Source organism: Bos javanicus, chromosome 1, assembly GCF_032452875.1.
Source record: "Bos javanicus breed banteng chromosome 1, ARS-OSU_banteng_1.0, whole genome shotgun sequence".
NCBI classification, from domain to species: Eukaryota; Metazoa; Chordata; class Mammalia; order Artiodactyla; family Bovidae; genus Bos; species Bos javanicus.
In genome coordinates this window covers 83,983,596-83,995,681 of record NC_083868.1, presented here as the reverse complement: position 1 = coordinate 83,995,681, position 12,086 = coordinate 83,983,596, and the positions used below count along the sequence as shown (strand labels likewise).

General features: G+C 43.4%; 1 protein-coding gene across 4 annotated transcripts in view; it reads right to left on the bottom strand.

Annotated features, from left to right (window-relative positions):
- MCF2L2 (MCF.2 cell line derived transforming sequence-like 2) overlaps nucleotides 1-12,086 on the bottom strand; it is a 259,475-nt gene that overhangs the window by 136,377 nt on the left and 111,012 nt on the right. For all 4 annotated transcript variants that reach the window (XM_061414608.1, XM_061414617.1, XM_061414625.1 and 1 more), the window contains 2 exons: nucleotides 4,965-5,156; nucleotides 2,391-2,582 (listed from right to left, as the gene is read on the bottom strand). In XM_061414608.1, coding sequence (XP_061270592.1) covers nucleotides 2,391-2,582; nucleotides 4,965-5,156 — 384 coding nt within the window. The remainder of the gene's footprint in view (nucleotides 1-2,390; nucleotides 2,583-4,964; nucleotides 5,157-12,086) is intronic.

Sequence of the window (12,086 nt, the reverse complement as noted above, 5' to 3'; positions counted from 1 at the left end):
CTCCAAGGAGCCCAGTTCTCTTCTACTGGAGAATGGTATTAGAAACTAAGATCTCAGAGGTGGGTGTGCTCATTGATACTAGGGGTCTTGTTTCTATGCCTGGAACCAACTGTCCAACTAAGGAGATACATGTATCTGTACCAATGTGTGTATATGCATATAATGAGGATTATTTCTATGTCTATAGAATACCCATTTTGACAACCAAGTCATTACTCCTCAGTGGATAAAACTCTCTGACTGAATAGAATATCTGAACATTAACATCTAGAATTTTACTCCAAACCAAAAGAAGAAAAGGTTTGGGGGACTTGGAGGGTCCATTTTGGGTTTTAAAAATAAATTTCTCTTCTGGTCTCCTCCCTCCTCCTTGTTTCTGCCTATTTCCTGGAAGTGGTTTATTAAGTTTTACTCCTTATCTGGTGGGAGATGTGGTTATAACATTTGCTGATGTTGGCCAAAATGGTATCTGTGGCCACAAGGCTCCCTGATTGACCTGATAAACTTGTTTGTGCAGCTAATGGATGTGGAGCTAAATGAGACTGTTCTGCTTTGGGAATACGATCTGAGGCTACCAAATCCTGGGTCTACAATATAGCACAGACACTAGACGCACCTTCTCTTTGTCCTTTCTGTAGGGAAGTAGAAGGGTCCCTGTGTTAGGGAAAGGAGACCAGCCTAACTACCCCCAACACCACTTTAAGATCATATCTTAACACCAAAACCCACCAGGAAGAGTCAGGGAAAGACTGACACTGAAGCACAATCCCACACCAAGCTGCCCTCACTGTACTTAGCCCACTTGCCACCTGCCTGTCCATTTGTTCAACAAACATGGACTGTAAGATACTAGGCACAGGCTAGGCACAGGAACACAGAGGTGGGTGAGGCTCTTGCCTCACTGCAGCTTCCAGTATAATAAACAAGACAGACAAAAGTAAATAACTAGAATGCAGTTTGCTATGTATCATTTTGGAGCAAAGGAACTTAGCCTGGATCCATGGATATCCTTCAAGGTGTTCCCTTAAAATTAATCATAAAAGCTATACATACTGGGCATTCCCTGTTTGCTCCCCCATTACATCTTCTCTATACTGCTCTGTGTCCCAGGAAGCTGACCTCTACAGTAGCCATCAGATGGGCTCACAAGAGGTCCATGGGCTTTTAGTTGGATTTGGCCAGTGAGATGAACCACTAGGAAATCTGAGAGGGAGAGAAAAGTAGGGCTATACATTTCCCCACCAGCTGTGGCCTCTGCCCAAGGCCACAGCTCTTACAGACTATCTCTCTTACAGCCACAGCTATAGAGCTGCTTGAGTTCCCATTTGTCTTTCAGGCTTAGTGGTGGTAACTGTTCCCTGTTTCTTGCTAGTCCAGGGTGCTTCACCATCCATATTGGGTTTCCTAAATTCTGCCCATATCTTTGTAAACAGTACCTACATCAAGTTCCATTCAATCATTCTGAGTACAGAACCCTAAAAATAGGTGTATCAGATTCTCAAAAGGGTCCATGACTCAAAAGAGGTTAAAAAAAGCCCCTTCATTAGAAGTACATACAAGGTAATATGGCTGTAAGAGGAAAGTGTACTATCTATAACTCTGTTGGCTTCACAGAACAAGTGCTCCCTTCAAAATGCAAATCTGATCCTTATTCTCCTTCTTAAATCCTTCAGTGGTTCTCAGAATAAAGACCAAACTCCTTCATATGCCCCACAAGGCCCCAACTCATCTACCCCTCTCTAATCTCACCCCAAACATTCTTTGTGTTCTATACACTAGCCGTTCTGAATTTGGGGTTCTGAACTTGTGCCAGGCTCCCTTCAGCCCTGAAACCTTGCACATGCTGATCCTTCAATCTAGAAAGCCTCTCCCATCTTCTCTATTCATTTTCCGGGCCTTGGCTCAAGTGAATCTTCCCAGGGAACTTCCCTGACCCTCAGTCCAGGTCAAGTTCCTCTGTTTTATACCCAATAGAACCCTGAATACATCCTCTTAAGCACTTATCTTAGTTTGCAATACATTTTTGTGTTTTGTATTTGATATTTATTAATGTCAGCCTCTCCCATACATAAACTGTAAGTTCAGTGAAGGATGTAAACACATCTATTTCTGCTCATAACTGTGTCCTTGGCCTTCAGCACAGAGCATGATATGTCAGAGATGCTCATAAGTATTTGTAGAGAAATGAATGTCAGAGAATGAAAGTTATTTGAATCAAGCCATGAAGGGTCAGTTTTCCAGGAAGCACAGACCAGGAGTCTAAGAGGCCACTTGAGAGCTCAAGAACTGGTTAATCTGCTCAGTACATCCAACATAAATTTTCTTGGGCAACATGCAATGTCCCCCCATCCCTTTCCCAACCATGGATCAAAATAACTCAGAAATATTACCTTTATATCAAGAGTGAGCATCAACTCATACTGGTTGTAAAAGTCCTTGGAGCTGGGCAACTGGTACTCCTTTGCTGTGCCCAGGAATGTCTCAATGTCATTCAAGGCAATGTCAATGCCCTCTCGGGACTGGTACTTGTCTACAGCTTGGGAAGCCAAGAGGTAGACTCCTGCTTCACACCACTGGCTGACCTTTTGGAAAGAAACACAGTGCCCTGTGCAGTTAGCCTGCCCACAGCTCAGCCACCACCATCCTCAGGAGGTCCAAGCTCATATGGGGTCCACAAGGATTTTGAGACAACAGGCAATTATTATGGGATGTCATGTCATCCAGGATCAAGTTTAGACATTCAAAAATATAACCATGAGGTGGACAAGCCCAAATCAATTTTATATCTGCATACTTTTTAGGAAAGTCACTTAATCAAAAAATAAATCACATAAACATTCTTCTCCACTGACAATAATTGCCAAATCTCTAAGAGGAGAGAGTTGAGTTGTTTCTATGTTTGGTTTAACCATTGAAAAATACAACAAATGGCTTTTTGGGTCTAACCTCTAGGTCGTTTTTCTTGCATCTTAATTGGTTACAAGAGCACAGAGTGAAAAATGAGGCTTCAGACCTGGGCCCTCCATGCCCTCCTGATACAGGGAATGTCTCCTTTAACAAGAATACCATTTTCCTCTGTCCACATTTCTATTTGTCTTTCCAAGGGAAGAATCTAAGGATGCAAAACTCTTGACTCAGAACAGCAGTACTTAAACTTTCCAGAATGTTGGGATGAAATCACATAGGTAAAGAATTCTAACAATTTGATTTCTAAAAAACTTAAACAGAAAGACAAGGGCCCTTGTGCTGTCTGAATATTTATATGAAAAGAAGCTACCCTTGCAAGTACATGTGCATTACCATTTATTGCGTGACCTAAAGAGCTATGTAAAATAACTGTACAGAGAAAAAAAGATCCAAAGAGAGCTCCGAAGTAGTTATCTCTATGTGGGAAAATTATAGGCAACTTAAGTTTGTCTTGACTTTTCCCCTAAATTACCTACACTGAATGTGTACTACTTTTAGACTTAAAAAGAAATCATATAAAGATATATTAAAATGGATGATTCCCATTGTGTGGGGATGAAGAGGGGAATGGAATATAAGTAGCATCCCATTGTTTTCCTCCTCCTTCTGATATTTTTGGATTTTCAAAATAATATGAAATTATGCTTTGATACATACTGTGAAAACTTTCTCTTTAAAATCATGCCTATATCTGCAGAAAACACTAGGATTGGGTCTTCTGCAGAGTCACAGCAGCTACTTGTTCCCTAAAACACACACACACACACTCCACAGATCGCATTAGGCTATTATGTCTGTAGCAGAAATGGAGTGAGGGAAACAGCGGCTAGCTAATCTTGCTAACAGCACAGCACACAGAGCAGGCTGTGCTCCAGGCCCTTCTGAGCCACATGCTTCTGGAGCAGCTGTATTTCCTTGACACTAAAATCCCTGTGGCAATGGGATGGTGTAAACAGCCTGGGCGGGTGCTCCCAGCGATCAGAGAGGAACAACTGTGGGAATGGAGCATGCTGACTCATGGTATGAGCCCTGTGTTGGCTGGAACAGCTGATAGGGAAGGCTCCAGAAGTCAAGGCCCCTGCTGACTGGCCACCTGCCTCAGAGATCACCGCTGAAGGGCAGTGGGGTGTGGGGGGAGGCAACCCCTCCCCGTGAGCACTCTGCATAGAGTTGCAGTCTAGTCTAAGGAGTCTGGGTCTTGGAATTTGGCCATCCTGACCCGAAATCTGCAATCCCCTATTTATCCCATGTGTGGTCTTGGGCAACCTTTTATTCCAAGGTTCCTCAGTGTTGTCTAGGTACCACCTGCACCAAATCACCTGGACACTTGATGAAAATACTGATTTCTGGGCATCATCCCAGACTTACTGAATCAGAGTCTTCAGAGTGGTCCATCAGGAAATCTGCAATTATAGCACGCTCACCTTATGTACTAAATGCTGTGACTCATCGACCCATTCAACTATGTTGAATATCAATTTCTATCTCTTAAATGAGGCCATTATTGTCTTCCTCACAGGTTATATTAAGGATTAAATAGATGATGCAACTATGCTCCTGGTAGAAACACAGTAGGTGTTCAATATATGGTAGGAATGTATAATGGTCATTATTACTTAGGCTTCTTCAAAAGGATTCACAATCTGATGCCTTTAATGAGGAGAAGCACTTTGCAACTATAGTGCTCGGTTCTCTGTACACTTGATGGGGCATCAAGAAGGGCTGGGTCAGGTCAAAACACACTTTAAGTCTGAGTCCACACAGAAGATGTGGACTTTTTTTCATTCAAATGAGATGTGGTGGATGGCTAGGATATTTTTCACCTTCAATACTCCTAAAACTTCAGATTGGTACAGTTTTTAATGCCTCTTGAGTGCTGTTCCACATGAAGCACTTCATCCTCTCAACAATAATGAAGGGTAGGGAGGGCAAATATGACTAAGACTTCTTCACAGGACATTTTGCACACATTATGGTCATGGCTTAGTTTTGCTCACCTTGTCCAACCTTCTGTGCAACTCCAAGGACTTTTCTAAAATGTCATGTTTCTTTTTGTTTTCATTGATGAAGTCATCACAAAGGTGCCTGAGCTCCGCACACCTGGGTCTGATGGAGTCCACTGCATAATGGTGGCTTTGGATAAGCTGGTCCCCAATTACTGCAAGCAGCTGGGCCTTTTCCAAGGACTCCTGAAAAGTGAACATCCACAGCCAAGCATCAGAAACTGAGTCATGGCGAGGCCGGGATTTTCCTGGCACTGAATGCTTCAAATCTGGGGGGAGGCTAGAGAAATGGTGATAAGGTTTTAGGCTGAGAGCATGGGAAAGCGCTGGGGTGGTTCAAGGTCCCCAGGAGGCTTAGCCTAGTCCAAGGTCATCTGCACTCTGAAGAAAAGCAAGTCATTCATTCAGATATTTGTTGAGTTCTGGGTTAGGCACTGAGGATAAAGCATTAACAAGATAGGATTTTTCAGTTCAATGGAGAACTCAGATACTAAATGAATTATACAAATAATTAACTTATTACAACTGTGATAAATTCTAGGGCAGAAAAGCATGAAGTGTTACACTGGACAGAATTGGAGACTGAAAAAAGAGATAGACATGTGGAAAGAGGAGAGTGAGTTGAGGTTGAGAAAATGGTAAAGATCTGGTTTGGGCAATCCTATGGAGAGATCATGAGACTTAAGAAATATGTTTGTCTAAGCTGTTTCCTGCAGCCCACAAGGTCCCTGTCTGCTCTCAACTCATCAACTCAGCAACCCCATCTCCTACCTCTTTCTGCACAGCTTATTTTGTTCTAACCACATGTTCCATGTTTTCCTGTTTTTAATTCATTTATCATATATTATTGAGTACCTGCCATGTACCAAGCACTGTCCAGATGCTGGGGGTTTGGTGGTAAACAAACCAGGCAAAAATCCCTCCCCTCACGAAGCTTACATTTTAGTAGGAGATGCAGGCAATAAACAAATATGTAGATGATATAGTATCTTAGTGAGTGATGAGTGCTATGGAGAAAAAGTAAACAGGGAGAGGAGGGCAAGGAGTGCTGGTAGAGGAGCTGCTATTTAAAGAGGGTGGTGAGAGAAGGGCTCACTGGGAAGGTGCTAGCCATGCTGTGCAGAAAAGTTAGCACAGCAGCCTGAGACTGTTGTCCTTAGAAAGGTCTGTTTGCAAGGCTGGTCCTTGGCTGGCACCTGGGAAAGTCAGGAGGGTTCCTATCATCCTTAATTAGAATGACTCAAGGGACTTCCCTGGTGGTATAGTGGATAAGAATCTGCCTGCCAGTGCAGGGGTTATGGGTTCAATCCCTGGTCTGAGAAGATTCCATATGCCATGGAGCAACTAAGCCCAGGAGACACAACTACTGAGCCCGCATGCCTGGAGCCTGTGCTCCACGAGAGAAGCCACTTCTATGAGAAGCCTGTGCACTGCAATGAAGACCCAGAGCAACCCCCCCAAAATTTTTTTTTAAAAAGAATGACTCATGATACCTAAACAGTTTGCGCAAAGAGTATGCTTTATGTTGAAGACCTGCTTTCTTTTGAGAGTCTGGAATTCTGGTTTATGCCAGGCCGAGGCCACCAACATGACACAAGAGCCAAAACCTAAAGTGAGGGACAACCATGCAGCACTTGGCAGAAAGATGGGAGCATGTTTGACATGTTCAGGCAGCAGGAGGAAGCCACTGGGGCTGTAGCAGAGAAAGCAGGGAGGAAAGGAGGAGACATGATCAGAGAGGAAAGAAGAGGGTCTGACCAGGGAGGGCCTTGCTGCCACTGTGGGTGCTTTGTCTTTTACTCATTATGACATGGGGTGTGCAGAAGGGTTTTGAGGAGAGGATCTCATTCATATTTTTGAAAGGATTGCTTCAGCTGTGGTGTCAAAAATGGCAGAGAATAGGGAAAGCAAGGAGACCAGTTACGGAGTGACTGCAGTAATCCAGGTGAGCAACCAAACTAGCTGCTATCTCGGCACCCTTCCCTGGGATGTTCCTCCCAGGGCGAAGCTCTTAGCCAACCTCCCAGGCCCTCTCCCTCACTCTGTTTTCATTTTTTAAAACCACTTACCTCTATCTGAAAGTATTTTCTTTTTTTACTTTAATATATGATTGCTTCTTCTTCCACTCTTGCCCACCATTACATAAGCTCCATGAGATCACTTAGCAGGCATTTCATAAATACTTGATCAATAAATAAAAGAACAAATGAACCAGTGAACTAGGGGATGCAGTGATCTGCTTGGCTGGAATTGTGTTAACAACACTGACCTGAGTCAAGACAGAGGACTGCCATGTCCTCAAAGGCCTCAGGACAGAAGGCCCACTCACACCCTCACCGACCATGTTGAGCATCCAAGCTAGCACATTTGCCCTGGTTTAGCTTTTCATAGTAACACAAGGAATCATGATGACCCCAGATGATGACAACGTGAAACTCTCTTAATTTACAGTGGTTTATGATTTCAACAAGTTTAAAGTCCCTGCTTCCCACCCAGTCAATCATTCACCAAGTCCTACAGAACATACCTCCTTCTTAATACCTCTGGAACTCTGAGCCCTTCCCTACCACCTCCTTGTCACTGTGTGTTCAGACCTTGGTGCTTTCTGACTGGGACCGCTGATCTCCTTGATTTCCTTTAAACTGTCCTTCAAGTCATCCTCCACACTGCTGATGAAGCAGCAATTCCATCATGATGTCTACTCATGTCTATATCACTTCAGAGCCTCAGATCCTTTCTTGACCCCCTGCCGTCTTCAGGAGGAAGTTCAAACTCCTGAGAAACGCACAAAAGGTCTTTCACTACCTGGCTCACATTGTGCCTCCTCCTCATTCACTCTGTCACCCTGTCCTCTGCTGTAACTGGACTAATGACTCCTTTGTAGCTCTCCAAACAGTCAGATGACTTTGAGCATCCATACTTTCTCTACTCATGCTCTCTGCCTAGAAAGTCCCATCCTTCCCTCATCCACCCTTCCCTTACCTCCTCACCCCTCCACCCCTCCCCATGTACCCACACTTCTCTGGAACTAACTCCAAACCACCCTTCAGAGTTCATCTACTTCAGGAAACTTTCTCTGACTCCACCATTTTATTTTGATGCCCCTCCTCTGAGCTCCCATAACACTCTATGCCTTTTTCAACCAAAACATGAATTTGACTGTGTTGTGATCAGCTATCTACTGCCCGCATTATTCCACAGACACTTGTTGGCATGCACCAGCTCTTTTTCAGCTGCTCTTTAAGAGTACACAGCACATATTAGGTACTTAAGAACAAATGAATGTTGTTTTGGGATAATGATATGGGAATAAAATGATATAAATCAAGCAGGGTTATAAATAGCAAAAAGAGATAAGAAAGCCTTCCTCAGTGATCAATGCAAAGAAATAGAGGAAAACAACAGAATGGGAAAGACTAGAGATCTCTTCAAGAAAATTAGAGATATCAAGGGAACATTTCATGCAAAGATGGGCTCGATAAAGGACAGAAATGGTATGGACCTAACAGAAGCAGAAGATATTAGGAAGAGATGGCAAGAATACACAGAAGAACTGTACAAAAAGATCTTCATGACCCAGATAATCACGATTGTGTGATCACTGACCTAGAGCCAGATATCCTGGAATGTGAAGTCAAGTGGGCCTTAGAAAACATCACTACGAACAAAGCTAGTGGAGGTGATGAAATTCCAGTTGAGCTCTTTCAAATCCTGAAAGATGATGCTGTGAAAGTGCTGCACTCAATATGCCAGCAAATTTGGAAGACTCAGCAGTGGCCACAGGACTGGAAAAGGTCAGTTTTCATTCCAATCCCAAAGAAAGGCAATGCCAAAGAATGCTCAAAGTACCGCGCAATTGCACTCATCTCACACGCTAGTAAAGTAATGCTCAAAATTCTCCAAGCCAGGCTTCAGCAATATGTGAACCGTGAACTTCCTGATGTTCAAGCTGGTTTTAGAAAAGGCAGAGGAACCAGAGATCAAATTGCCAACATCCGCTGGATCATGGAAAAAGCAAGAGAGTTCCAGAAAAGCATCTATTTCTGCTTTATTGACTATGCCAAAGCCTTTGACTGTGTGGATCACAATAAACTGTGGAAAATTGTGAAAGAGATGGGAATACCAGACCACCTGATCTGCCTCTTGAGAAATTTGTATGCAGGTCAGGAAGCAACAGTTAGAACTGGACATGGAACAACAGACTGGTTCCAAATAGGAAAAGGAGTACCTCAAGCCTGTATATTGTCACCCTGCTTATTTAACTTCTATGCAGAGTACATCATGAGAAACACTGGACTGGAAGAAGCACAAGCTGGAATCAAGATTGCCGGGAGAAATATCAATAACCTCAGATATGCAGATGACACCACCCTTAGGGCAGAAAGTGAAGAGGAACGAAAAAGCCTCTTGATGAAAGTGAAAGTGGAGAGTGAAAAAGTTGGCTTAAAGCTCAACATTCAGAAAACAAAGATCATGGCATCTGGTCCCATCACTTCATGGCAAATAGATGGGGAAACAGTGGAAACAGTGTCAGACTTTATTTTTCTGGGCTCCAAAATCACTGCAGATGGTGACTGCAGCCATGAAATTAAAAGACGCTTGCTCCTTGGAAGGAAAATTATGACCAACCTAGATAGCATATTCAAAAGCAGAGACATTACTTTGCCAACAAAGGTCCGTCTAGTCAAGGCTATGGTTTTTCCAGTAGTCATGTATGGATGTGAGAGTTGGACTGTGAAGAAGGCTGAGCACCGCAGAATTGATGCTTTTGAACTGTGGTGTTGGAGAAGACTCTTGAGAGTCCCTTGGACTGCAAGGAGATCTAACCAGTCCATTCTGAAGGAGATCAGCCCTGGGATTTCTTTGGAATAATAATGCTAAAGCTGAAACTCCAGTACTTTGGCCACCTCATGAGAAGAGTTGACTCATTGGAAAAGACTCTGATGCTGGGAGGGATTGGGTGCAGGAGGAGAAGGGGACAACAGAGGATGAGATGGCTGAATGGCATCACTGACTCGATGGACATGAGTCTGAGTGAACTCCAGGAGTTGGTGATGGACAGGGAGGCCTGGCGTGCTGGGATTCATGGGGTCGCAAAGAGTCGGACACGACTGAGTGACTGAACTGAACTAGGGACAAATACCCAGTGCACCTATTCAAAACAGCAAAGGCCCAGATAGAGGCATTGGTCACCATCACTTAAAGAAGGTTACAATGCTAATTCCTTGGACTGTTTTGTTCACTCCTGTGTCCAGAACTCAGAGCAGTGTGGCATGGTAGGAAATCAATAAATATTTGCAGGATGAATATAAGAAGTAGAACTGCTCAGCCACTGAAGATTGAACCTAGGAAACATTCTGCAGCCCAGAATTTACCCCACTACCTCTGTGATATCAACAAAAACATTCACCGAGAGCTTACCATATGCTAAGTACTGTTCTGAATGTTTACATTAACAATTCCTTTAACTCTTCACAATAAACCTTTAATGTAGAGGGGTGTTTTACAAAAGAGGAGTGGAGACACAATGGCCCAAGGTGACCCGGGTAGGAAAGAGAAGAGCCAGGCTTCAAATTCAAGCAATCTGGCTCCAGAATCTAGCTGCCGCCAACACATACAGAGAAAAATGGCTATGCTTGTCCTGCCCGAGCTCAGAGACCTCATTTGGTTGACTGAATCTGTCTGACTTTAGCCAAATATAGAAACAGGAAAACTTGGTCAGGAAATCTCTGTTGACTTTTTTCTAAGTCCAGCACCTAATTTATTAAGAATAGTGCAAGTTTTCTGGGCCCAGGGAACTTTACCAATGGATGCTCCCCGGGCATCCTGTGGTGGTCACAGCTGCCCCGGATTTGGCGTGCTGCATCACACCTTCAGAACTGTTCTTAAAATGCTTGCAATGTTGGAGGAAAGATGTGAGTAATAAGTCCAAATAGATTTGGGGAAGAGATCCATAAATACAACACATAAGTCAATACCAGATGGCTGGAAAATTACTGAAATGAATGGATATTAATAGCTTCTAAGCTCTGACCACCTACTATGTTCCAGGCACTCACTAAGTCCTTACTATACATCAGGTTCATTCATCGTCCCAGGGACTCTTGTAGGAATCATTATTATCTATTTTATAGATGAGAGGATACATTCAGAAAGGCTAAGAGACTTGACTAGTGTCACACAGTTGGTAGTTGTTAGAGCCAAGATTTGAATCCAGTTCCATCTGACTCCAAAGCCTGTGTCTTACCACCTTCCAGTCCACATGGTCTCCCCACACGTGCTAGAATAATGGCTGTACAGCTATGACTATCAAATCCTTTAGTTGCCTGCAAAGAGCTTTACTGAAAAACCTCCAAATTGCAGCTTGTTTTTCAGTCTATACAGCTTCTGCTCAAGGTAATCAGGGAACAAAACCTCCAAAGCACAAAAAGAAATAATAAGAAAGAAATAGTTGAAATCAGTGCTCTGATCATAAGTCTACCTGGCATCTTTCAGATGCTGAAAATTTCAGAAGGCTGGATAGTCAAGTTGCAGCTTGTAATTCAGAGCCTTTATTGTAATAACAAGTTATCATACCCCCCACCCGCCAAAGACTCTACTGCTATAATGGAAGATGGGCATATCTACTGTAGAAGAAAATGGTGAAGAAGGGGTGATGCTGCCATATCAGGGAACCCAGAACAGACCCACAGATAGTAACAGCAGAGGAGTGGAGTGCATGCATGGGGAAATGAGCCAGGTGAAACAAGAAAGGCAGAAAGTTAATGGTTGTTGGAACTGAGTTGTAGACACATGGGAGTCCCTTGTACTAGTCAACGTACTTTTTTGTGTACTTGAAAATTTCCACTACAAAAAAAAGTCATGTAGCCCTTCCAGCTACATTATATCTCTAGGTTAATGATCTGGGTTCCATGCCTTCTTGGACATAGTAGGGTAACTTCTGGGCCCTAGCCCTGGAGGGAGATGTCAAGGCTGAAAAAGTGTTGGGTCTCACTGTTTTGTCTGGATCCATTCCTTGCTGGCCCATTACCAATGGCCTGAACATGCCTCACAGTCAAAACACTATAGGAAATTCTGCTTTTAAAGAAGTGAGGGGGGACTGAAACCATCTCTTCT